Genomic DNA, 26,315 nt, shown 5'->3' with positions numbered 1-26,315 from the left:
CAGGGACTTCGTTATCTCAATGGACAATACTGAATTTGAATTAGCTCCGAGCTGCCCTCAATTTCGGATGGTGAGACGAGTGAAGACTTTCAAGTAAGAGGATCAAACATTTGGTGAAAGCTTTGAGGACTTGAACGTGTAATCGGTGTGATTTAGTTCCAAAATCTTATGCATCACACTGATTACATGTTCAAGTCCTCAAAGCTTTCGCCAAATGTTTGATCCTCTTACTTGAGAGTCTTCACTCATCTCACCATCCGAAATGAAGGGCAGCTCGGAGCTAATTCGAATTCATTACTGTCCATTAAGATAGCGAAGTCTTGTAATAATAGAAACAGTACACCACTTTTACTTTACTCTATTCCCCAAGATATATAAATAACTAATAATAAGAATATGACATGAATCTAATAACTTACTCGAAACTCTACGTTGACGTAAACTCCACTAGGTATTGTTTGACTTGGAAACTACTTTGAAAGTGACATGTAAGAACCCACGGTAAGCCTGACTTAAGGCTACGTCAAGTTTAACGTCAGTCAAAGATAACTAAAAAAATAAAAGGAAAAATATTAAACAAAATTTAAAAGTTTAAACTTGAACAACAAACAAGACATGTAAAATAACTCGTCACGGGTGTGGTCCACCAAAATTTGACTAAATCTTAGGAAATCTCAAGCACTATCTTCCTTGAAGTTGCAAAATTTTATTACCATGCTGGTCCAATCATTATATTTAGCTTGTCCAATAGCTAGTTGTAATCTAATTTTCCAATTGTGAGCTAACCCCTTGGGCAATCAACACGTTGTTCAAAAAGTTTTGCAAAAGAAATATAGATGGAGAATGCCTCCCATCATTGTCAAGTGGACTTGGACAATTTCTTATTTTGGAAAATAAGATAGCAGGGGAATATAGTAAGATTTGCACGAATTATATATTACAAGTCTTAAATGAAAACAGATGTTGAAACTCTTGATATTCATTATACTTTAACTTAATGTCCAAAAGCTTTGTTGTTGTATTCGATGGAATCAATAGAATAATACTTGACATATCTTTTATATGAGATGACGTGCTTGAATAGGCCATTATACAAATAAATAAACAATTTATACAAAACTACATAAACCATCAAAACAGAGAAAAAAAAAAATTACCTAAGTATGGATTTAACAGAATGCATTCCATTGTGCCTACAGCTTAATTCGATCATGCAATCTCTCAATGACCGAACAACTAGTCCAATGAAAAAAATTGCCATGAAATATTTTATTTTCAATAAAAAAAAATCTAAAAATGTATATAAAAAAAAAACCCACAAAAGAACAAATATAGACAAGAATACCTGATGTGGAGAAGTGGCCTCGATGATGTTGGGAAGTTGGTTCGAACGTGGGTATCTCAGTGGAAGGAGTTGGTGGTGAAAACAGTGAGGACCGGGTAGAACTTAGGGTTTGGGTTTGGATAAAATTACAAGGACAAAGCTTTAGATGATCAGGAAGACCTCGGCCGCGGCAGGGATTGTTAAGCAATTGTACTATCATCGCCATTTTCTTTTCGATTGCCTCGATTTTTCCTTCTTTTTTTTTTTTTTTTGGCGTTTTCACGTTTTGTTATATGAACTTATGAGTGAAATATGGAAAAATAACCAAATTTAAGACCTATTTATTTGGGTTAATTACGTTAACACCACTTGAACGTTTGAAATATTACGTTAACACCTCTTAAAGTTTTAATTCACTTACATGTACCCTTATAATTGTTTTTTTTTTTTTTACAACGGATAAGGAAGAGGATGACTTAGCCTCACAATGGGCAAATCCCTAGCAACCACCCTTCCCCGCTGCTTATGTCACAATCGAACAATAACTAACTAAAAAAACAAAATTTAACAAAAATAACAATAAATTCCCGAAATATGAGATATAATGATTGTAAGTGAATTCTGGGAAAGGGATTTCACATTCTATTATTTAACGAGTCAAAACTTGGAGATGCAAGTAAATTTTCTTTTACTTTAACAAGTGGAAGCTAACTCGATGACCAGCAAGATAGAAAATATTTATTGAGATGGCTATTAATTTCCTTGTATCCCTCTGTATTACTATCTTTTTATCAACTTTTGTTGATCACCCTACTTTGAATTGAAAAAAAAAAAATCATTTCAAAATATATAGACAGGAATGAACAAGGTCTTCCTACGGACAAAAATGAACAATGCTTCATTGGGGTCTACTATCTTTGATCGACAGCAAGAAGTAATATCATAATTCTATAACCCGCTTCTGTCTTTTGTAACATAGCAAGATATAATACCTTTTATATTTTGTCACATCGAGACACTGCAACTCAAATCTACAAGGACTGGAGCTACGGCCTTCTTTACCGCACAACAAGAGCACACCAAAAATAAGTTGACAAGGAGCAGTTTATTGCAGATGACTAGATCAGAGAAAGGCCTTTAAATCGTAGATATTCAGCAAAGAAAAGTTGCATTGCAATAATGTGGTACTGAATGATGATCGATTTTGTATTGAAAAAAAACGAGCAAAAAACTACAAGATTAACGCAGGAGAGTTGCAAAACTAAAGCATCAGAATGCATCGATCATTACTAGTCTTTCAAGCCTACATTGTACAAAAAACACAATTATAACGACATGTTCTTCTCGGTCTCCTTTTTCATTACCTTAGCCACCACCAACCCTTCTCTCCCACGAACACCCTAAGACAACATTGTTTCTTTTGTTCTGCAAGGTGCCGTAGACCGGAGGAACATATACGGCCCAGACGATTCAACAAGGATCCAGATTCTCTCCGGATCTAAGGATCCAGAGCCTGGGAATCAATTGATCCGGCCCATTGAAATTTGATCTAACGGCTATAATTATTATAACTTTTTGTGAGACAATCTGTTTGTAGCCGTTTTATCAAATTTTAACGGGCCGGATCAATTGATCCATAGGCTCTAGATCCATCCAACGATACTAGACATTTGTTCAAGCTCAGGATTGCCCCCACGGTTTGTATGCCAAAACGACAACTGCCCTCACGCTTTAGTCTCAGTCAATGCAAAACGTGGCTTCCATGCAACCCAAAAATGAGTCCCCCCATCATCAATTTGGCAGATAATCATACAATTAAACAAATAGAAGACATGAGTTAATATAATTTTAAAACTTCATAATGTAATGTGAAAAAATTGTAAATGGTCGAATAAATTAGTATCAAATGAAATTTGAAATTAACAAACCGATGGCTCCTTTTAAAAGTCGGTGTAATATATAATCAAGCAAAAAAAGAACGAGACCTAAATTTTGAACTACAAAAAAAAAAGAATTTAACCACACCAACTGTCGCTAAAAGTAAAAGTCGCACTCTGACTCCTCCCCCACCTACCACCGAAACCCCAAACAAAACCTCCCAAACCTTGTCATCTCCGCCACTCCTCACCCGCCGGCTCAACCATGAACTCCTCCTCCACTCTCGCTTCCTCCTCCTTCTCTACATCCTCATCTCTCTTCCAATACAAACTCATTCCCAGTAAACCAACCCAACCTTCCCTTCTCCGTTTTGACCCTCCCCATTCCCACAATTCCCACAATGTCCCTGCCCTCAAAGTCATAGCCTCCTCCGCCGCCCACCACCACCGCCCCCTCCTCCCAGGTAACACCCACAACAACCCAAGCCCGATTCTTCAAACTCTTAAACAGTACGCCAAAACCGCCATTCTCATCGGAGTCACCGCCGCCGTGTTCACCACCAAGTCATCGACTTTGCTCGCCATAGCCGAACCTCCGCCGACATTGACCGAAGAAGCGCCGACCCAGGTCACAGATAACGAGAACAACCAATCCTCATCGCCATTGTCCGACTTCCTGGGTTCGAATTCGGAAGCCATCAGTGCCCTGAAATCGCTTCTGCAGCAGAAGCTTGAAAACGGCGAGGACGACGAGGCGCTCAAGATCCTGCAGCGCTTGGTCGCGGCGCAGCCCTCCAACACCGAGTGGAAGTTCATGATGGCGAGGCTTCTCAGCGAAATGGGCGAAAATAAAAGCGCCCGCCAAGTGTTCGAGGAAATACTCGCCGCGAACCCCTTGTCCTTCGAGGCGTTGTTCGAGAACGCCCTGCTGATGGACCGCTGTGGCGAAGGTGAGGCCGTGATCAAGCGGTTGGAGGACGCATTGCAGGTTGCGGAAGAGGAGAACAAGGCCAAGGAGGCTCGGGACGTTAAATTGATAATGGCGCAGGTTCAGTTCTTGCAGAAGAATGTGGAGGACGCATTGAAAAGCTACAATGAATTGGTGAAGGAAGACCCGAAAGACTTCCGGCCGTACTTTTGCCGTGGGATGATTTACAGTTTGCTTGATCGGAATGCAGAGGCGACGGAGCAATTTGAGAAGTACCGGCAGCTTTCACCGAAGAAGTTTGAGGTGGATGGGTACTTGAGGAAGCCATTGTCGAGGGTCAAGCTATTCGGGAGTGACGAGAATTGAGTTTTTGAGGCTCTGCCTCTGTTTAAAGGCTCGTTTTGTTCATCTGTTGTCTTGAAAGAAGAAAATTGTTACATTTCAATCCAATTAATAAAAATTTTGAACCTTTATAATTCTACTTCATAATTTGTGATTTTATATAAAAAGAAGCGTCAAGTTCTTGCGGGTGATTAGCTTCGGATTAAGTAGCTGCTAATTAGCGCTTAAGCACTTACATATACATTGGCTATTTCTTGCCCTTCTTCCCCTTCTTCCCCTGATTTCCAGCGCTGCCACATTGGGATCCAGAAGCGGCAGCGACTTACTTGTTCTTGTCCTAGTTCTTCCCCTGGTTTCCAGTTTCCTTACTGCTTCCATGCTGGGATGCAGAAGCGGCATCAGCATGCGAAGACTTTGGATTTGACTCGTTGGATGCGCAATGTTCCTCACCTGCATTTTGACGGTCCCCAACACTAGCCTCTAATGATTCAACCCGCACCAGAGTCTGAAGGCAGAATCTTACAACTCCTCCCCTCCTCAGAATTGGCACGACTGCTAGATCGATTAGTTCCTGCTTCAACAGATTTAGGGTGTGAAGCTTGTAGGACGGGCGGCTTAGGAAACAATTTTCCATAGATGTCAATCTGTCATCCCTGCACTGGTTGGCTTTTATGTCCACAAAGATTGCATCTGAACACATGAACCTTGAACAATTGACCCCAAAACTTGCAATTACCATAGTATTTCCGATCTTCTGCAGCAGCTAGCACATTCACATTTATGCTACGAGATTTGCAGCAGCTCCTGCTTTTAAGGGCGTCATAAAACTCCCGCCGCAGCAGTTGAGTGATATTGTTCATCCCAGCAAATCAGTGAAACCCAGAGCAGCACAACCAATGTCAGCAACAGAGGTGAATATCCCTCCAGAGATTCCTGATAAACGCAGTGATATTGTTATTCTCTCTCACCTTCATCATCACTGCCAAAGTGTATCTTCGATTTCTTACGGGGTCGATCCTCTGCTGGCTCTCCTTCTGAATCAGAAAGATCGAAGACCAAAAGTGACTATAGATAGGATGTATAAAAGATAAATATGTACGTTTTTCTTTGAAAATCGTCATTTGATTCATATAATTTGTTTATATTATTAGTGTAACAAATGACTTTTAACTTAAAAAATATTCACCTTTACATCCGTAACCAGAACACTCAGTTCGAATCTCCCATTAATTTTAGTAACAAAAAGGCCACATTAACATGTGTGACACGGGATTCATTTTGACCCAAAGAAAATGATTGCCACAGTGACATGCGTTGCAGGAGATTCATTTTGACCGAAAAGAAAATAATCTTCGTACTCTTTGGTCGTGTTATGGGAGTAGGATCCTCTTCGGATCTCTTCCACCTGGATCCTCACACAACACGTTTCTTCTTCTTCTTTCTTCTTGGCGGTTTGGTTGCTTCTTCTTCTTTCTTCTTCTTCTCTTTTTGTTTTTTACCGATCGATTTTCGGTTGAATGAACGGGGTTTCAGTTGAATGGACATGATTGAAGGGTCCAAAGGATCCAGATGAAAGAAATAGAAAAGAAGAAACGTGTCCTAGAAGAAATCCGAAGAGGATCCTATCCCCGTGTCAATGGACGTCACGTGGCCTTTGTTTTAACAGATATATCTCTACGTCCTTGAATTTTCCAAGTGTCGCATTACGAGTGGCTCATATGATTTACACGCAGGGCAAAAAATCCAGTTTGGGATAGGGTATATATACACAAGAGGCACAGTCTTCGTCCCACTCATTTCATCCAAGCCTTCAACGGCCTTATCTCCTCCAATGTCCATCGCCAGTTCTGCTGCAACTTCAGCAGACTGGTCTTCTGCTCGCGTAATTTCATCCAAAAATCCCCGCAAATTCAACTTCATCGCATCATTCAAAACCAATTTATTCTCTTCCAATCTTCCCACCAGCAGCTACAGTAATATCAGAGTTTTCAATGTAAACTCCACCAATTTTCCCGTCGTTGAATTGGACATAAAATTACAAAAATCCCCAGAAGAATGTCCAGCTCCGTCGCCGGATGCCGATGACTTGAACAACTTACTCTGTCGGTTGTTTCAAAACCCTCAAACCGAAGATTACGCATATGAAGAGTACGAGAAAGCGCGAAAGAAGGCCGAATTCAGACCAAACAAATCAACATTGGAGCAGCTGATAAGGCACTTGATCCGTTCCAAGAAATGGGGTTTGTTTACTTTGGTTTGTGAGGATTTTAAGAATTATAATGTAGTGCCTGATGGTTATACTTGCTCTAGATTGGTCACTAGCTGCATTAGAGCTAGGAAGTTCAAAATTGTTAGGACTTTGCTTGATGTGTTTAGTGAGCATGGAAATGATGTCGCTGTCCCGGCTTTTGATTCAGCGATGCGAGGATATAATGAGCTTCATATGTTTAAGAGCACGATTTCCGTGTTTGAACGGATGGAATCCGATGGAATTGCTGCGAATTCTGGATGTTATTGCCTGATCATGGAAGCTTATTTGAAAAAGGGTGATTGTAGAAAAGTTGTTGAATTGTATGAAGAGCTGAAAAGTAGGGAATTAGATTTGGCACCATTTTCAACTCAAATATACGGAATTTTATGCGAGTCGCTGTGCAAATTGGGAAGGCCTTTTGAAGCTCTTGAAACTTTTCGAAGTGTGACGAAGAGTGGAGTTCCTTTAGACTCTTCGAAGATTTACTCTGTGCTGATTTGTTCCTTCGCGAGCATTCGAGAAGTGGAGGTGGCTGAAGAGCTTTTTGAAGAAGGAGAGAGCAAGAAAATGTTGAAGGATCCGAATCCGTTTTTAAGAATGATATCAATGTATGTGGAAGAAGGGTTGACGGAGAAGACTCTCGGGGTAGTTAAGGCGATGAAGGGTGCGAATATCAGGGTTTCGGACAATATATGTTGTGCGGTTGTCAGTGGCTTCTCTAGGAAAAACCGGCTCCTGACTGCAGTTAAAGTTTTCGAAGAGTTGGTGTCGATGGGCTGCCAGCCAGGGCAAGTGACATATGCGTCAATCATCAATGTCTATTGCCGCCTAGGGCTTCACTCGAAAGCAGAAAAGGTTTTTGAGGAGATGGAGGAAAAGGGGTTTGGTAAATGTGTTGTGGCTTATTCTAGCATGGTTGTCATGTATGGGAAAACGGGGAGGCCAAGAGACGCAATGAGGCTCGTGGCGAAAATGAAGGAAAGAGGGTGTAAGCCAAACGTATGGATATACAATTCTTTGATGGATATGCATGGAAGGGACAAGAATTTGAGGCAAGTTTCGAAGATTTGGACGGAAATGAAGCGAAGGAAGATAGCGCCGGATAAGGTAAGCTACACGACGATTATAGGTGCTTACAACAAGGCAGGGGAGTACGAAATGTGTATGAAATATTACCATGAGTTTAGGGTTCAAGGGGGTGTTTTGGACAAGGCTTTGGCTGGAATGATGGTCGCAATTTTTTCCAAGACGGGCCGGATTGATGAACTGGTGAAGCTTTTGAGAGATATGAAAGCGGAAGGGGCAGAGTTGGATGGGAGGTTATATCGGTCCGCCTTGAAAGCCTTGACAGATTCCGGCCTGGAAATGCAGGTCAAATGGCTGCAAGGTAGCTTTAAGGTTACGTAGAATATTACCGGTCTCTTGAATATTCGACTTCAAAATTTTCTGTTGTATAACTGTACAGATCGAAATTTAATCCCGGCGTTTGGGAGCAAATGCTCTGTTTCAAACTTTCAGGTAGTCTGTTATGTTAGAACATTAGGATTTCTTTCTTTCGATTGAAACCTGAATTTTAGTTTGCATATGTACTTATAGAACCCATCACATACTATTCATAAATATATCAACGTATTCATAATTTTCTCGCATCCAACTCGGGTGATTTAGTAGCAGGACAAATATTTTAACAACATTGGGTCGGGCTGGCTTGGCCCGGCTTTCCGAAAACCGCTATGGGGTAAACTTTTTGTAATAATATATCATTTGATGTGTCAAATGATATGTGATATCATATGTTAGATGATTTGCTTTGTGTGTAGTCATTTCTACAACCCATCAACTCAACTTAATTCTTAACTAGAAAAGCATGAACCATTTAAGACTAACTAAAAAAATAGCTATGACATATGAGGAAATTAACAACTATATTTATAAATATTTTCTATTTGGTTGGTGAACTAGTGTGGGATACGAGGCTGGCTTCCACTTGTTAGAGTCAGGTTTTTTTTTAATTGCATCTCCAAATTCTAAATTTAACGAGTAGGTTCTTGAATTTGAACCTAAAATTACATATCAATATGAATAGCAAGATTTAATTGCAACTCAACAGTTGCATGTACTTTAAATGTTTTTTTTAGGATTAAACTTTTATTCTTACTTTTTACTATTGATTGATGTCAAAAATGTCTTTTTAAAATCATTTTTGGTATTTACCATTCTACCATTGAGTTGTGTAACATGTGTTTTTATGCCATTATTTATGCAATCTCCACTACTTTATTCGTAATCATTTCTACATAGACACTCAGTAACTCAAATCAATCTTTAAACTAGAAAAACATGTACGCCTTAAGCCCAATTAAAATGATAGTTATGACATATAAGACAATTAACAGCTATCCTTATAAGTATTTTCAATTTAATAAGTGTGTTATTAAATTTGAAACTAAAATTTGCATCTTAACAAAAAAAGTAAAGATTGCATTTCACTTGGTTAAAATGCTCATCCGTATAGAAAAACATCATCTCAGACAAATGTAATTATTCAGATTCAAATCACACAAGAACGTGTGGTACTTTTTTTCAAGATCGTCTTGGTGCCAAATTAATAGGGTTTGGTAGGGTATCAATGCAGTCAGTGCATGCATGAAGCAGAATCACGTTATTGATCTTCCAATCCATAAACAAGCCCTTCACTTTCTGTGCCACATGAAGCTGTAAGCCTGGATCGCATTGAAACCCATTCAATTCATAAACCCCTAAATGGACAGCTCTGGTTAACCCTTTAACCACCGTTGATTACGTGCACAGCCAACAAGGAATAATGTACATCACACGTATACTTTTTCTCGACGGTGAACAATGTCCTTCTTCGCAATAGCAATGACAAGACCCTAATTTGCAAAACACAATTTTAAGATAACCAAAAAGCCCTGCGTACCGGCTACAGGTTGCTCTGAATTCCCACGTTACCTGCATCAGCCAGCTCACATTAGTTGCATTTAGGCCTACACTTGCTCCCAAGTACACAGTCTTGGCTGCCCTTTTTTACTCAAATTGTTCAACTTCTTTGTTTGTATCTTTTGATTGAGAGGATCAGACACAATTCAGGAGAATTAAGAGGGCCATGACATGCAGGTTGAACATTGCACTCAGTGCATGATCTTACCCGCTGTGTAATATCCTGCGCAAGACAAACCCTAGCCCCACTTGAATATTATTATCTTTTGTTGTCATTCATTGAGGGTTTCGGGGATGGGAGGCCATGCCTCCTCTGAGAGATAGAGCGAGACAGAGAGAGAGAGGGAGGAGTGGGGGCGGTTTAATTGGGGTGGGTTAGGTGGAGTGATGCTGCCAAAAAAGCATGGGTTGCAGAGAGAGGGACATAGGCGTAGGATGGCAGGGAGGGGAAGGGAGAGAGAGAAGTGAGCACTGAAGCTACCAAAAAGGGATTTAGGGTTGATTTTTTTATCCTCAAATCAAGGCTGTTGTGGGTGATTGAGGGATGGGCGTTTGGTTTTGTGAAAGGAGCATTGACTGCATCTTCACCTCTCTCTCTCTCTCACTTCCTCTCTCCTTTACTGAAACCATAATCTTCCTCTCCTCGGCGCCCTCCCATGTCTCTTGCTGTGGAGCCCGCAAACCAAGCATATAGTGACAGTCACAAGCCTCAATCACAGCCGGATGCGTACTGGAGGTACATCGATGGCTGGCAACCGCGCCCTCGGCGATGAATATAGCCGTCGGAAAGCGTCCTCGCTCCGATTGCTCTTCATCACTCTCTTTCTCTTCCTCCCCAAATCCCGTTGTTAGGACCATCCTGACCATCTTGTTTGGACCTTTTAGCTCTTTATCCCAGCCCACACTTGTTAGCCTCCAACTAAGTTTTGCTCAAGGCCCAGCTTGTTTGACGCTAGGGTTTCCTTATTCAGATGTGTATAAATAATGTGTTTTATTCTGAAATGGGCAGGAATGATATTGACTCTTCTTTCCTTTTCAGCCTCTATTCTCTTCTCTTCTCCTTTATAATTCCTGCACTGTTTTGTCAAATTACTGTTTTCTCTGTTTGTGGACCGATTGGGCGTACCACCCATGCTCTTCATCACTCTCTTCTCTTCCTCCCCAGATCCCATGCTCTTCATCACTCTCTTTCTCTTCCTCCCCAGATCCCATGACCTTCAGGTGATAAAATCGTGATGTGACCATCGTATTCTCTCTCACAGCTCACAACGATGAAATCGCACAGGGCTTCGTTGATTTCTGTCAACTCCAACGAGATCCAAGGGCTAATATCAGGATGAGAAGAAGATATTGAGAGATTTTCCAAACTCTCCAGCTTCACTAACATTGTGGCTCTCTGTTTTCTCCGGAGAAGAACGCAGCAAGTGCGATTCTTCTGTCGGGACGATGCGGTGGTAGAAGCTACTGCCGATTATGAACATGCGAGTGTTGCTGGTGAAAGCTGATGACTCCACCAGGCATATTATAGTTGTGCTTCTCAGGAATGTAGCTACAAAGGTTAGTGGGTTTTGCTTTAATTTTCTTAAAGTTTTCGATTTTGGAAATTTTTTAGGGGATTTTGCTGAATAAAGATTTGGGTTTTTGTTTAATTTGCTGAAAATTTTGGTTTTGATGAATTTTGATGATATTTGGATCTCAGAGTTTAGTTTTAATTGAAGTTCTAGAGTTACTGGATTCAAAATTAAGAAATAGTAATTGATTGTAGTTAATCATACAAAACATTGTGTGTGATTTTCATGTTGTACGTGATATGTTAAAATGCAGCAATTTTAGTCTTAATCTTACTGATAAAAGTTGTTTCATTGTTGTATTTACACCCTTTTTGTATTGTGAATCAGGCGAAATTGAACCGCCACCACATGTGCCGCAGCCGCATCAAAGGCTGGTTCGCCAACGGCGTCGTTTTCTGAAGCTCTCTCTACTCAAGGTACGCAATTTAGAGTTTTGGCCCTGAAAAGGTAGCGTTTACGGCTAAGTTCTTCAGCTGATTTGGGGTGGGTATTTTTGTGGTTTAAATATTATGTGTGTAGATGTGTAAATTTCCTTTCTAAATGGGTTTTCTGTTGAAATTTCATTTTTGTGATTTTGGGGATTTATGTTGAAATTATTGAAAAGGATACAATTCTTAAAAGAATTCAGTTTACTGCATACTCCTTTTCAGATTCAAAAAGGATAAAATCAAAGGCAATAGATGTGCATATTAGGTACATTGATTGGCCTGAATTACATAGATAGGGTGTTCGACGAGGATAATACTATCATTGCACCTTATTCCTTGACGCTTTGGGACCCTGTTGGATCTTCGTTGGAATAGTGGAAATTAGTTTTCGGACCTGATATCGCTGTCTTCAGTAACTCGGCTGGTAATTTTTGGCAGTGCCCATTTGAAAATTTTAGTTGTTTTTGTTGTTGGTTATGTTTGTTTGTCAAGGTAGTAATTTTGGTTTCATGGTTAGGGCTTTATGAATATAAGCATGATGGTTCAAAAGCTAGGGAGCTTGAAGAGGCAATTGGAATTAAAGTCATAAGACATGCTAAGTGTTTGTTTTTTCTTTATTTTTGCTGCAAATCGGGTTTGTGAAAGTAATTTGTTTTGTCTTCTCAAAAAAAAGAAAGTAATTTGTTTTGTGAAATGGGTTACTGCCAGATGGTGAAACGATCAATTCTTCTCTCTTCTACCATGCTTTCCGGTGGATTCATCAGGTGTTGCTAACGCTTTTTTTTTATTTTTTATACTTTGATAGCTATATTGGGAGTTTGATTTATTGTAAATTGTAGTGATAAATGTTTGGATGGTAGAGTTATATCTAATACAATTATTTAATCTTGCATTACTCTCTCTCCCGTCCTTATGTTGTTCTTTTAATTTCAATGATCCATTATTAGTTGGTTGTTAATTAGGATTTGTTTTATAGAATTTGGACTTTGAACAATAAGATCTCCATTCAGTTTCTTCTGTATCGTGCAATCGGCCTATCATATTGGTTGACGAGTTTGCGCTGTTTGTTTATGTTCGTTTCTTTTTTCCTGGATTAGAAACGTCAATATCTATCGTTTGGTCCTCTGAAGGGAGTGCCTAATGATTTTGAAAATTTGTAAGTGAAATCATTGTAGTTTAAATTGCATTAATTTTCCTCAAGTTCAATCACTGAAACATTCTCCTCTAACAATGTATTATGCATTTATCTAATGCGTTTAATTTTGATCTCCACATTAGTCAATGTTCACTAATGCCTTTATTTGTCCTCCGTTTTACATCTGTGTGATGCCACAGCTCCCACTGGAAAGCCTCCATAGAAAAGGGCATCAGCTTCTGACTCGGTTTCCGACAATGCCCCGATGATTTCTCTGAAAACCAAATCAACCCCAAGCAATTTCGGAAACACTTACAGGTCCCAAAATATAACATGTATATCCTCATCTCAAGTTCATTCATCTCACAAACATTTGTATCAAATTCATATGTTTTCCGTGGTTCAAAGTTCCACACTACTCAATGTTTACTAACACTTCGAAGTACCACACCACTCAATGTTTACTAACACTTTTCATTTTCCTCTATTTTATATTTATACAGGTGATGTTGCTGCAAAGGAAATATGAGACACAACTTTTACTCCAAAGGCTCCAACAAAAAATATAACAGATTCCCCAAGCATCTAAAACCATATTGCATCGCTGCAAAACAGTTAATATATACCCATTCATTGCTCTAAATTTTCTTAATTACTAATATATATTAAATATGATCTCTTTATCATATTTGTTCAAAACTCAAATGGTTAACTAGATTTCTTTATCATAGTCAATCGGAAATGACCAGTACTTACTTCATTTTATATTTTGGCTTTTTATATAAGCTATGCCGCTTTGATGAGATACAGATAGAGACAGAGATAGAGATAGAGGGAGAGAGGGTGAGGAGATAGAGCGACAGAGAGAGGGAGGGAGGGTGAGGAGTAGGGATCACTGACGACTCAGTCACTAACTCAGATCTCCTCCTCAACGCCAACACCCACTGAGTCCAGTGTCTCGCTCTCCAAGCCCAAAGGTTCCAATTTTTTGCATTCTTTTGGATTTATTTATTTATGAAATTTGATGACTAATTTTTAAATAATGAAAAATTAGTTATTCGCTGTGAAATGTTCATTTTTCGGTGTTTCTGTTAAAACAACAAAATCTTTCTATCAAATGGGTTGTAATTTCATATGTTTTAATGTCAACAGTTCACTGATTATAGATGTGGTGGGTTGGTTTGAATTGCAGGATTATTAAAGGTGTGGAAAAGTTGCAGGCTGAGATGGACCAACCATTTGAGACCAGACTTGAAGAGAGGTCTTTTATCAGAATATGAAGAGAAGATATGTGAGATGACGAGGTGAGCGAGAGAAACGGTGAGGTTTTATTTTCTCATTTGGATTTTGAAATTGAGTAATTTTCTGCTTTGTGTCTTTTGAGTAGGCGTGGGATTTAGTTTCATGCCAGGGGTTGGGTCTTTATACATCTCTCTCTGTTCATATTACTTCCTTTTCATTCTTGCTAAATTATTGGGTTATTTTATTTGTGTACAGATATTAGTGTATTTGTTAGTTGGATTTCGATAATTGGAGTTCAAATATTACATTGTTATCAAATTCGATTTTTCTAATCATTGGGAATGCTGGGGTTTCTTACGGTTAAATCTTTGATGGTATAAGTTTTGTTTTATTCTCATGAACCCAGTTTTCAGTTTTACTTTTACTTCTTGTGTGTTTTAATATATTCAATCTGGAAAATTGTACTCTGACAAATAACAAACAGATATTATAGGAGTTCCTCTCCTGCATATGATGCCATATTAACAGGTTGAAGATTTTGGACCTGATAAGTTCATACTTAACAAATATTTTTGTTCAAGGGAGTACCATAGTTAGAAAATTTTGAATCTAAGATTTAATTATATGATGCCATCATAACAAATTTACCGAATATGGTACTGCTTGGGGAATATATTTTGCTCTCAACGTTTAGCTCCTGAATTGTAGGTGGAGAAGTGTCAACAATTGTGAAACATAACATAGAAAAAACAAAGGCATAAAACATCCAACAAGCCAAGCCGATAATAACAAACATAAAAAAAGAAATTCTAATTCTAATTTCTTAGTAACCAAATAGTCCACAACATTCATACTAAAGCAATTGTTTGTGATAAAGTCACAAAATATGCATCAAAATTCACTTGTATATGTTCTTGTGTTGTGGTCCCTCATAGATTTCGCCAAAAGGTTGATCCTCTTCCTTAAGAGTCTTCATTGTCATCAGTTGAAATGGAGGGCAGGTCAGAGCTAATTCAAATTCATCACTATCCATTGAGAGAGCATAGTCCCTGTAACAATAAAAACAGTACACCCACTTTTATGTTACTCTATTCCCCAATACAAAATTCTAATAAATAATTAATAACAAGAATATGACATTAATTCACTTACTCAAAACTCAACGTCTTCGTAAACTCCAACGGATACTGTTTTACTCAAAATTCCTTGCGTGTTGGACATGAGGTTTAACCACAATGGAAAATATCTTATTAAATCCATACTTAGGTAATCATTTTCAATGTTTCATGGTTGGTTTGTTATGTGTAAATTTTGAATTATTTTTATAGGTGCATGTTGACACAAATTGTCTCATGCAGAAGAGAAGACAAAGTTTGCTACCTGAATATTTTGATTGATTTCATCTTATACAACCCTGAACATGAAGCATTTGAACTGCCATGCCATGATACTTCAAAATTTAACATTGAAGATGATTTTGATGGATTTAAAACTATGGTTGATTGGATTTCATATCTTGAAGGCATTCATTTAGAGGATTTTCATGAGTTCAGTAATAAAGACTTGCAATGATACAATCTTCCTATTGGTTTTGATGTTTGCCCAAGTCATTTCATTTTCTAAAAATGAGGAACCGCTTCTCACGATAGAGTTTTTCAAAGTTCACTGGTAGCGGTCCGATAGACAATGATGGAAAACACTCTGCTTCTGAATCTTTTGTGAAAATGATTTTAAACAACCAAACCACAATTGGAAAGTTGCTTTACCTTTGTCGTCCTTGAAATTCTTGAATTTGATAACCAAAGAGCTAAAGCAACTTTCCAATTGTGGTTTGGTTTAAAATCATTTTCACAAAAGATTCAGAAGGAGAGTGCTTCCCATCATTGTCTATCGAACCACTACCAGTGAACTTTGAAAAACTCCATTATGAGAAGCGGTTCCTCGTTTTAGAAAATGAAAGGACTGGGGCAAACATCAAAACCCACAGGAAGTCTGTATCATTGTAAGTCTTTATTACTGAACTCATGAAAATCCTCTAAATGAATGCCTTCAAGATATGAAATCCAATCAACTATAGTTTTAAGTCCATCAAAATCATCATCAATGTTAAATTTTGAAGTATCATGGCATGGTAGTTCAAATGCTTCATGTTCAGGGTTGTATAAGATGAAATCAATCAAAATATTCAGGTAGCAAACTTTGTCTTCTCTTCTACATGAGACAATTTGTGTCAACATGCCCCTATAAAAATAATTCAAAATTTACACATAACAAACCAACCATGAAACATTGAAAATGATTACCTAAGTATGGATTTAATAAGATACTTTCCATTGTGGTTAAACCTCATGTCCAACACGCAAGGAGTTTTGAGTAAAACAGCATCCGTTGGAGTTTACGAAGACGTTGAGTTTTGAGTAAGTGAATTAATGTCATATTCTTATTATTTATTAGAATTTTATATTGGGGAATAGAGTAACATAAAAGTGGGTGTACTGTTTTTATTGTTACAAGGACTATGCTCTCTCAATGGATAGTGATGAATTTGAATTAGCTCCGACCTGCCCTCCATTTCAACTGATGACAATGAAGACTCCTAAGGAAGAGGATCAACCTTTTGGCGAAATCTATGAGGGACCACAACACAAGAAGAACATATACAAGGGAATTTTGATGCATATTTTGTGACTTTATCATAGACAATTGCTTTAGTATGAATGTTGTGGACTATTTGGTTACTAAGAAATTAGAATTTCTAAGATGAAATTTTGAAGTATCAGGTTGTATAAGATGAAATATTCAGATAGCAAATTTTGCCTTCTCTTCCACATGAGACAAATCGTCTGTGATCATGCCGGAGCAAACTAACTCCTCGTCGGGAGGGTTTTACTTTTTAGCCCTGGCCTTTCATTTTCAAAGATTAGAAATAGATGCCGTCAGTGGACTTAATCGAAGGTGAACCAATAAATGACGACGGTATCCATTTTGCATGTGTATTCTTTATGCAGAAATATTTGAGGAATATGTGTACCTTGTGGGTTAGTTACACCCATAATTGGAAAGATGATGGTTTGAAAAAGGTGATTAGAGAACCTAAATACAACGAATGTACTCATTAGTAATTAATTTTAGCAAATTTAAGGCAATCGACCCATGTGATTTTCTATGATTTGGTAGAATAATAGTCGTCCATACTCATGACTAGATATGCTTACATGTTTTATGTGCGTTTGAAGTTTTTAAATTATGGTTATTAAAACTTCAAACGCACATAAAACATAACTGGTCACGAATATGGATAATCATTATTCTATTGAATCATAGAAACTCTCATGGCCGCCTTGAATATGCTAAATTTAATTATTAACCCAATTGCCTTTTGAAACTGTCTTTCCAATTATTGGTGGAACTAACTTCGCGTGGTACACATATCTCTCAAATATTTTTTCATAAAAGATATACATAAAATAAGAGTTTCTTCCCAATTGCCCGTTACATGAATATCAAGAGTTTCAACACCTGTTTTCATTTAAGACTTACGATATATAATTCTTGCAAATCTTACTATATTCCCTACTCTCTTATTTTCTAAAATAAGAAACCGTTACTGTTAGTGGACTTATTCTAAGTTCATTGCAGCGGTCTACTTGACGATGATGTGAGGCATTCTCCATCTATATCTCTTATGCAAAACTTTTTGAACAATGTGTTGATTGCCCAAGGGGTTAGTCCAACTCACAATTGGAAAATTAGTTTACAACTAGCTATTGGACAAGCTAAATATAATGATTGGACCAGCATGGTAATCAAATTTTACAACTTCCAAGGAAGACATGCACAATGTTTGGGATTTCCTAAGATTTAGTCGAATTTTGGTGGTACACACCCGGGACGAGGTATTTTACATGTCTTGTTTGTTGTTGAACTTTAAACTTTTAAATTTTGTTTAATATTTTTCCTTTTTTTAGTTATCTTTGACTGACGTTGAACTTGACGTAGCCTTCAGTCAGGCTTACTATGGGTTCTTACATGTCCTTTTCGAATTAGTTTTCCAAGTCAAACAATATCAGTGGAGTTTATGTCAACGTAGAGTTTCGACTAAGTTATTAGATTCATCTTATATTCTTATTATTAGTTATTTATTATTATTTTATATAACTTGGGGAATAGAGTAAAGTAAAAGTGATGTACTGTGTCTATTGTTACAGAGACTTCGTTATCTCAATGGACAGTAATGAATTCGAATTAGCTCCGAGCTGCCCTCCATTTCGGATGGTGAGACGAGTGAAGACTCTCAAGGAGAGGATCAAACATTTGGCGAAAGCTCTAAGGACTTGAACGTGTAATCAGTGTGTCGTTCCAAAATCTTATGCGTTGTAATAGGCTCCGGAAAATCTTATGCTTAAGATTTTGGAACTAAACCACACTGATTACACATTCAAGTCCTCAAAGCTTTCGCCAAATGTTTCATCCTCTTACTTGAGAGTCTTTACTCGTCTCACCATCCGACATGGAGAGCAGCTCGGAGCTAATTCGAATTCATTACTGTCCATTGAGATAGCGAAGTCCCTGTAACAATAGAAACAGTAAACCCACCTTTATTTTACTCTATTCCCTAAGTTATATAAAATAATAATTAATAATAAGAATATGACATAAATCTAATAACTTACTTGAAACTCCACTGGGTATTGTTTGACTTGGAAAACTACTTCGAAAATGACATGTAAGAACCCAATGTCAATCAAAGACAACTAAAAAAACAAAAGGAAAAATATTAAACAAAGTTTAAAGTTCAACCACAAACAAAACATGTAAAATACCTCGTCGCGGGTGTGGACCATCAAAATTCGACTAAATCTTAGGAAATCCCAGGCACTGTCTTCCTTGAAGTTGCAAAATTTGATTACCATACTGGTCGAATCATTATATTTAGCTTGTCCAATAGGTAGTTGTAGACCAATTTTTCAATTGTGAGTTGGACTAACCCCTTGGGCAATCAAAAAGTTTTGCATAAGAGATATAGATGCAGAATACCTCCCATCATCGTCAATTGGACCGCTGGCAGTAACGGTTTCTCATTTTAGAAAATAAGAGAGCGAGGGAAAATAGTAAGATCTGCAAGAATTTTATATCGTAAGTCTTAAATGAAAACAAGTGTTGAAACTCTTGATATCCATAGTCCTCTAACTTAATGTCTTGAGAAATCCAGCTCCAAGTGTAGCAAAATCGTTTCGGATGTCATAATTTGAAGTATCAGTGCAAGTCAATTCAAAAGCTTTTGTTGGTATAATTTTTTGTTCCCCCAACCTATTATCTTTGGGTACTTTTCGGTGATAATTTTCTGAAGTCGATCCGTTTGAAGAAGTCGGTGCTTAATCTTCTACTTAAGCTTTCTGGTGGCTGGAGACCAAGGAAGCAAAATGTACAGACAATTAGTGGAGGCTCATCAGCAATTTTGTGGCAGTATAAAGTTGAAGGTCTATATGTTGTCTGCTCAATTGACATTGTGAAGGAGATGAAATACATTCAAGTATTAAAGATTTGGGACATATTGCCTCTGGAGGATATCCCCAAATTGACAAATCGTTTTATACAGATGGTTTCATCAATCTTTGCAATGAGACATGTCCTGAGGGGTATGTTGTTTGGCATTCTAGGCTTTTTCTTTTTCTAAGCATGCGTGAATTTATAGCAGCAGCGAATGCTTTCTTTCTGTAGTCATATAAAGATACAAACTTTTCCTGATTTTGAAATTCTCAAGTAATTTTTGTGCTTCTTTGTCATTTGAATAGTGATTTGGAAGTTCCTTAAAGCTGGCCACCCGATTTGGATATTCCCCCCCCCCCGGTTTAAGGATCCAAGCAACACTGATGCTGAGAGTGACTTAGTTGGTGACACTTGTGATGGTAGAAGATATGTTGAGAATTCACAGGTCAGTGAGAGTTTGTTGCTAATGAAGTTTTACTCCTTGTCATCTGGTGTAGTGAATCACTTCTTGTCTGACCGCGCGGGTAGAGAGTTGGATCTTCCATTTAAAGTTACTGACCAGGAAAAGGAGATTATCCTTTTAACCATGAAATTATTTCAAAAAGAACAATGTTTTCAGTTGGCAGATCAAGGATGCCTTGGTAGTAAAAATAGCACTGTTGAGCAGAGTTCTTCAGCTACTTTGTTGTTCCTTACTTATAGTACTTTGTTGTTCTTTAAATTCAAGCGTCGCATCAACCACCTTAAGTTACTGAACTTCTGTATGTCTACAGTTTTGCATGTGGTGGAAGCGATTCGACCGAGAAAAGTTTGATTGATACGGCTGATTTTGACGAGGAGGAATCTCAATTCAAGGATATCAAGATATTTCTCCCAAATCTTACCCTCTTGTAATAACATTTCATAAGTTCTTGATGATGCTTGATTGTGGATGCTGGAACACTTGGTCACGGTCAATTGAAAGGCTCAAGATCCATTGTTACAACCCACTTATCAGCTTCAGTTCGCATATCCATCAATGAGATAATTATGTCACAACATCAGGTGCAAGGCCCATCCGTTTCATTTGTGCAAACAAGCAACTACCACCATCCAAATCGCCTTCTTTGCACATATAACCAATCATTATATTGTACATGAAAAACTGATGGATTAATCCCAGACCCAAGCATATCCATGAAAAACTTGACAAAATCGTCCTTCCCTGGCTTTGGTAACCTCAAATTCTTCATCCTCAAGAAACACTCGCTTCCTCAAGCATTCCAACCTCAACTAAAACACCAAACAATGCATCGAGCACTCCAAATCCCGGACAACGGACATTCCTTGTCGACCACATCACATCAAACACATCACAACCCAGTAATCGCATTGAACAATTCTACTCAAAGCTTCAGAATTTAAATTTTCGGGGAACGAATAGGGTTCGGATTTGGTGACAAACGGGAAGCGAATAATGCATAAGAAACCGGTGAACCAAACAAAAGGGCAAGCTAAAAGAGAAGTAGCATGCGATGATGAACAAGTTAAAGAAGATACATTGATAAAACGGCAATTAGAGAGCAATCTTATCGACCCATGCAATGCAACAAAAAAAATGGGTCAAAATTTGCATGATCCCTTGTAATCTCAAAGTTATCAACCCATGCAATGCAACAAAAAAAATGGAAAGATAACTGAAAAGTGGACGGAAAAGAAAATACGTGGACACTAGAGAGCAATCTTATCGAGACCATCTGTTGTTGCAGGCTAACAGGCTACAGTCATGCACTCAAACAAGCACAGCAAAATGCCTCAAGCACAAAGTGAAAAAAATCCCATTAAATCAGATTTTAAGTAGAACGAAAATGTTTCGATTGTCATAACAGAGGCAAAAAGGCCTGCTAATCCCTAATTCTACTAAGAAACCCGAGCAGCCATGGTTTTACTTAATCAGGAACCAACCACCTAAATTAGGTTTGGAAGGTCCTCCACACTATTTATGGAAGAGCCGTCATCCTCGTTCCGTTGCTTTTCCATCATCCCCTATGCCCAATCACGAAAACACGACACCAATCTTCTTAGCAAAGTCATCCCCGTCTTCGTCTTCTTCCAGGTATTCCTCTTCGCCCTCTGCATTTTCACCTTCATAATTATAGTCACCCTCGTCCCCCTGCTCGTAATCATACTCTCCTTCTCTCTGATCTTCACCTTCGATTTCGTTTTCCTCCTCATATATCATACCCTCTTCAGCCTCATGTCCTTCTGAAGACTGACCATGAACCACGTCAATTTTCTCATCTTCAGTTCCAACCGCATCGGCCGTTGCCAACTTGGGCTCTTCCTTCGCCGCAGTGGGCAGACTGTTATTCACCTCTGTAACCGCAGTCTGGGAGTCGCCTGGATCGCTCTCCCTGCTTTCTCTCTGATTATTATTGCCTCGTTTATTGTGGGCAGATGATTTCCTGCTTCCAGAAGCTGCTGCTTCAGCTTCTCTCTTCCTCCTGAGAATTTCACTGAGAGGCTTTGGCCCTTCAAATGACAGATCACCTTCCGCTTGTTGATAATTATCCATCACACTTTTCCGTTTTCCAAGGTAAGATTGCTCCTTATTTTCTGCATCTTTCACAACTTTCAGCTCTGGAAGACGCTTTGGACGAGAAAAGTCATCACCTCGATCATCCATTATCTCTCCCCTAACACGAGAAGCGCCAAAATTTCTCCTCTCATTAGAGTAGTCCTCTTCTACCCTTCCTTTTATTCTGTCTCTAAGCCTTCCTTGATGAGAGGATATCTGTGGCCTCCCGGGTGACAATCTGCCTCTACTTCTAGCTCTGTCAACTTCCCTTTCTTGGCGCAAGTCACTACCATTGACGGGAGAAGACCCGCCTGGAATCTTTATTCTACCATGAAGACGACTACTACAGGAGCCCTCGTGTGGGGGCAACTGCTGTGAATCCCTACGAGGACGGTTGTTCCGCTCCTCAACATGGCCGTCCACTGCATAATCATGGCTGACAATGGTTCTCAGACCGTTTACCCTCCTATGCTTGGATAAACGATGTCGCAGATCTAACTCAGCAATGTTCTCCGGACTCTCAGATTTGTGATAACCCCTCCTCTCAAGACGAGCAGGACCCACTAATTGTCTCTCAGATGAAACCCTATGCTGGTCCCATGCGTACTGCCCTTGCATGCGATCATAAGGATCATATGGGTCACAAAACCTTTCTCGATCGACATCAGCCATTGAAGTGTGATCAACGGGACGGTCCAAATCATATTCGTTCACAGAATTCAAGTTCCTTCCCTCATGACCTCTTCTTCTTCCAAACCGTTCTTCGCCGTGGTAGTAATCAGAATCTCCGTGCTCATCATCTACAAGAACATCAAATCCAGGAGAAGACTCCCTCAAATGCTCATCAGCATCCTTCCCATTTTGAAAACCATGATCGTCTGAAACATGAGCCTGAAGCAAATGATTGGCCTGACTTGTAGAGCCTCCGTTGATAACAGGCGGAACACTTGTTGCCTTGTATCTGAGAGCCTCATCATCCAATGCTTTAGTTGATGATACATTCCTCTCAATGCTAACTCCATTTCTAATTGGAGCAGTTGGAATTTTTGGAGCAGGTTTGGCTTCAGGAGGCAATCCAACAGACTTCATGGCACTTACCATGGGAACCTTCAACTCTTGAGTGCACTTTTGAAGGCCACCGAAGGCCTTCTTAAGACCTGAAGGCTCAGTACCGTGGGCAGCAGCTGGTGCCTGTAGAACTTTACTACTAGCCATAGGATTTGGTCCATGAGAGAAGGCACATCTGTCACCCTTTAAACATTGCCCCTTTTGGAAGAAAATACAGGGGACTGCTTGTTTACTTGGGTTATAAGCAGCATGAATTGCAGGCGTTGTAGACGTAGCCACAGGATGTGATAGAGGCAAGGAAGGTCCAGCAGAATTTGCTGCCGGGCTTCCTAACAAGCCATCAAGCGGCTGTACAGGAAAAATAGATGGTCAGAGACAATGTCAGACAAAGGTGGTGGTGGTAACAGGCAAGAAGGAACGTTCTTATACAGGTTTAAACATGAAATAAAATAAGAGAGAGAAGAGACTTACTGGATGCCGAAATGCGCATTTCAAATTCAAGCAACTGCCATTCAACCAGTACCAGCAATCCCTGGGGTTGACCCGGGCATACTCACTGTGTCTATATTCGCATTCACTTCCCTGTCAATAGGGCATCAATGAGGTTAGCACGAAGGAAATCAAAACAGTACTGATGGTATGTTAGTACAGAAACATGCTTTTTGGCTTTACATAAGACACTTCAAATAACAAACACAGGAATCCACTAAGCCACGTATCAAATGATAACCACCAAAAACTAAACTGAAAAAAAAAAAAAAAAAAAAAAAACAGCATCCCCTGTGACATAAAGAGACTTGACATAAGGAGACTGAAGTATACTCCATATTATGTAACAAACTAACTTTTCCCAGCTCAGAATCAAAAGTAACAGAGACAATGCAATCAAGCAGGCTAACGAAAAAATTTAACATGCGCCAAACTATGAAAAAGGGGATTAATTTTGAGCTGCAAGAACCATGTTCTAACATATATTCACTCGAAATAAGGCTTCTCATAGATTAATTAAATCAGCCCTTAAAGCAAGCTCATCGAGATTTCAAGGCCTCGAAACCATGATTGATTCTAACAAACTTATCACATACATATTCTGGCAGCAATTTAACATAATTAGCCCTTGTGCTATACAAATAAATTTGAGACAATGGTTTTTATCATTTTCTTTTAAGACTAGGAAAATCAAGATTACCCAAAGGAACATACTTTAACCTAAAGAAATTCATTGCATCAAACATATCCAGAAACCCTAATTCCAATGCATGAAAAAAATGTAAATCTGAAACTTATAGCCGAAATTACACCACAATTTCGGCCCATCCCAAAAAATCTTACCAGAAACGAAAACCTAAAACCCTAAAATTGAAAGCGAGGATACCCAGAACAAAACTCAAATCAAGACAAAGGGCAAACCTTTTTGCAGGTAAGAGGCGAGGCGAGAAAGTAGACGCAATCGGTGTTCCTCTTCAAGGCCTCCTCTTCGGCCGAAGTTTCCGGCTGCTGCGGCGGTTTCTGTTGTAGCTGCTGCTGCTGCTGTGGTTGTGCGCCGACTACCATGGCGACTATTGGGTTGAGACTCCGGCGGACCGTGACGGAATCAGATCGATTCCAAGATAGAGAGAGAGGGGGGGAGAGGCCGATCCAATCTTGAAGAAGAGCCGCCACAAAGATCTGAGAAAGAGAGAGATTGAGAGAACGAGGAAGTGTTTGGGGGTATGATATGATGATGAGGATTTAAGCTAAGCCTTAGTTTTTTTTTATTTATTTAAAAGAAATAAAAATTTGATAGTATGATAAAATTTGCAATAGGGTGTTTATATTGGGGTCCTTTATATTGCACATATTTCTCACCACACCCACTCTATTTTTTCTAAATCTAAGAGGACACTTTCCAATTTCGTTTACTTATGTTTATGTATTTGAAATAGTTGATATTATGAATAGAAGTCGTGTACACGAAGAGTAACATGTTTACTTATTTAGAAAGAAAAAAAATTATTAATTGTCAGTCGAGGTGGTTAGGAAAAATGAGAACCGACTTCACTATTCTTCTAATATCAATCTAATTGCAAATAGGTTTTCGACTTTAAACCCTAACGTGATAGCTATATTTTTGTTTTTTATTCCATATGTAAATGTGTAGAATGTCATACTCATATGTAAGCAAATGAAAAGTTTGAAATAATGAAAGAGATAATTCAAATACTCATATTATGAAGTAAATTTAAATGTGTTACGTGTATGCTAAGTAAACATAATTCAAATACTCTTCTTAAACGATACAATTTTTTTTTCTTCAAAAAAAGGACCAGCTAGTGACATCACCATGACAGTCCACCCTGAAAGGGCATGTAAGACTCATAGAGGCATTTCAACCTCCTCCTAAGCACCATCATATGATTTACCAACGTCAAGAATTAAACCATGATGTGTATACAGAATATGGGTTCGGTATTCGTTCCCAAGCATTGACTGCTCAGTGAAAATTAAATAATACAGTTTACGATCGTTTTACTTATTGGATCATTAAACTTCATGTGAAATCTACATATTTTTTTTTTATCCCGCATATTCTTAAGGTAAGTCAAAAATCAAAACAACCTTAATACTCATATTTTGCAAACGCATAAAAAATTAAAAATTGAAATAATTTCAATACGCATTCCAGCCAAGCCAAGGAGACAACTCATGTCATTGTAATCATTGTGGTAAGTACTTCAGGTGACATCGTGACTTACTTGTTTGTTATTTTGTGACATAGATACGCAAGGTTTTTGTTTGGCAAAGTGGTTTCGTTGGTGTTTGGTTCACTTCGGAAGACCGGACATCGATGCCTTTCGGAAGCAATAAATTGTAAACTGGGTGCTTACCCTTTTTATTCCTTCATGGGTCCCACAACCACGGTGAAAACCATTTTGTTTTAGAATGATGCTTCAATCACATCCGTTCATCTACATCGTACGATCAGAAATCATTGTAAATTTTTTTTATTCAAAATTGAATATAAATAACACCTGATAAAAACTGATCGAATAATGTACGATGAACGAATGTGATCCGAAATTCTCACAAAGAAGATCCGATCTCTCTTTCTTTTTTTTTAAAATCAGAATCCACATTCGTGGAAACAGAATGTGAAATGCC

At 38.6% G+C, this 26,315-nt stretch overlaps 4 protein-coding genes across 32 annotated transcripts; 3 read left to right on the top strand and 1 right to left on the bottom strand.

The window, feature by feature from the left end:
* Positions 1-3,317: 3,317 nt before the first annotated feature.
* On the top strand, positions 3,318-4,610 carry LOC103403446 (protein SLOW GREEN 1, chloroplastic-like). Its single transcript, XM_008342289.4, has one exon. It carries the CDS (start codon positions 3,467-3,469, stop codon positions 4,493-4,495), a length of 1,029 nt encoding a protein of 342 aa, XP_008340511.1. The 5' UTR covers positions 3,318-3,466; the 3' UTR covers positions 4,496-4,610.
* A 1,692-nt stretch (positions 4,611-6,302) lies between these two features.
* On the top strand, positions 6,303-8,129 carry LOC103403445 (pentatricopeptide repeat-containing protein At5g13770, chloroplastic). Its single transcript, XM_008342288.3, has one exon. The coding sequence runs from the start codon at positions 6,303-6,305 to the stop codon at positions 8,127-8,129; it is 1,827 nt and encodes a 608-aa protein (XP_008340510.1).
* Positions 8,130-10,684: 2,555 nt separating this feature from the next.
* Positions 10,685-20,587, top strand: LOC103416699 (uncharacterized). Of its 29 annotated transcripts, none has more exons than XR_011577294.1 (11): positions 10,685-11,240; positions 11,582-11,670; positions 12,391-12,446; positions 12,780-12,838; positions 13,018-13,135; positions 13,321-13,431; positions 13,604-13,794; positions 14,010-14,121; positions 19,452-19,698; positions 19,855-19,994; positions 20,323-20,587. XR_011577294.1 is itself a non-coding variant. In XM_070815649.1 (11 exons), the coding sequence occupies exons 9-11, from the start codon at positions 19,578-19,580 to the stop codon at positions 20,365-20,367; spliced, it is 306 nt and encodes a 101-aa protein (XP_070671750.1). In that variant the 5' UTR covers positions 10,685-11,240; positions 11,582-11,670; positions 12,391-12,446; positions 12,780-12,838; positions 13,018-13,152; positions 13,321-13,431; positions 13,604-13,794; positions 14,010-14,121; positions 19,452-19,577; the 3' UTR covers positions 20,368-20,587. The 29 variants fall into 29 exon arrangements, 14 of the variants coding, with proteins under 14 accessions (XP_070671750.1, XP_070671747.1, XP_070671741.1 ...); XM_070815649.1 differs by having other exon boundaries at positions 13,018-13,152; XR_011577295.1 differs by lacking the exon at positions 12,780-12,838.
* A 752-nt stretch (positions 20,588-21,339) lies between these two features.
* On the bottom strand, positions 21,340-25,019 carry LOC114819128 (zinc finger CCCH domain-containing protein 17-like). Its single transcript, XM_029095554.2, has 3 exons — positions 24,585-25,019; positions 23,646-23,756; positions 21,340-23,522 (listed from the first exon to the last, which is right to left on the bottom strand). The coding sequence occupies exons 1-3, from the start codon at positions 24,726-24,728 to the stop codon at positions 21,585-21,587; spliced, it is 2,193 nt and encodes a 730-aa protein (XP_028951387.2). The 5' UTR covers positions 24,729-25,019; the 3' UTR covers positions 21,340-21,584.
* Positions 25,020-26,315: the final 1,296 nt, after the last annotated feature.

Source organism: Malus domestica, chromosome 16 (genome assembly GCF_042453785.1).
Source record: "Malus domestica chromosome 16, GDT2T_hap1".
Lineage (NCBI taxonomy): Eukaryota > Viridiplantae > Streptophyta > Magnoliopsida > Rosales > Rosaceae > Malus > Malus domestica.
This window is presented reverse-complemented; position numbering and strand designations above follow the sequence as displayed.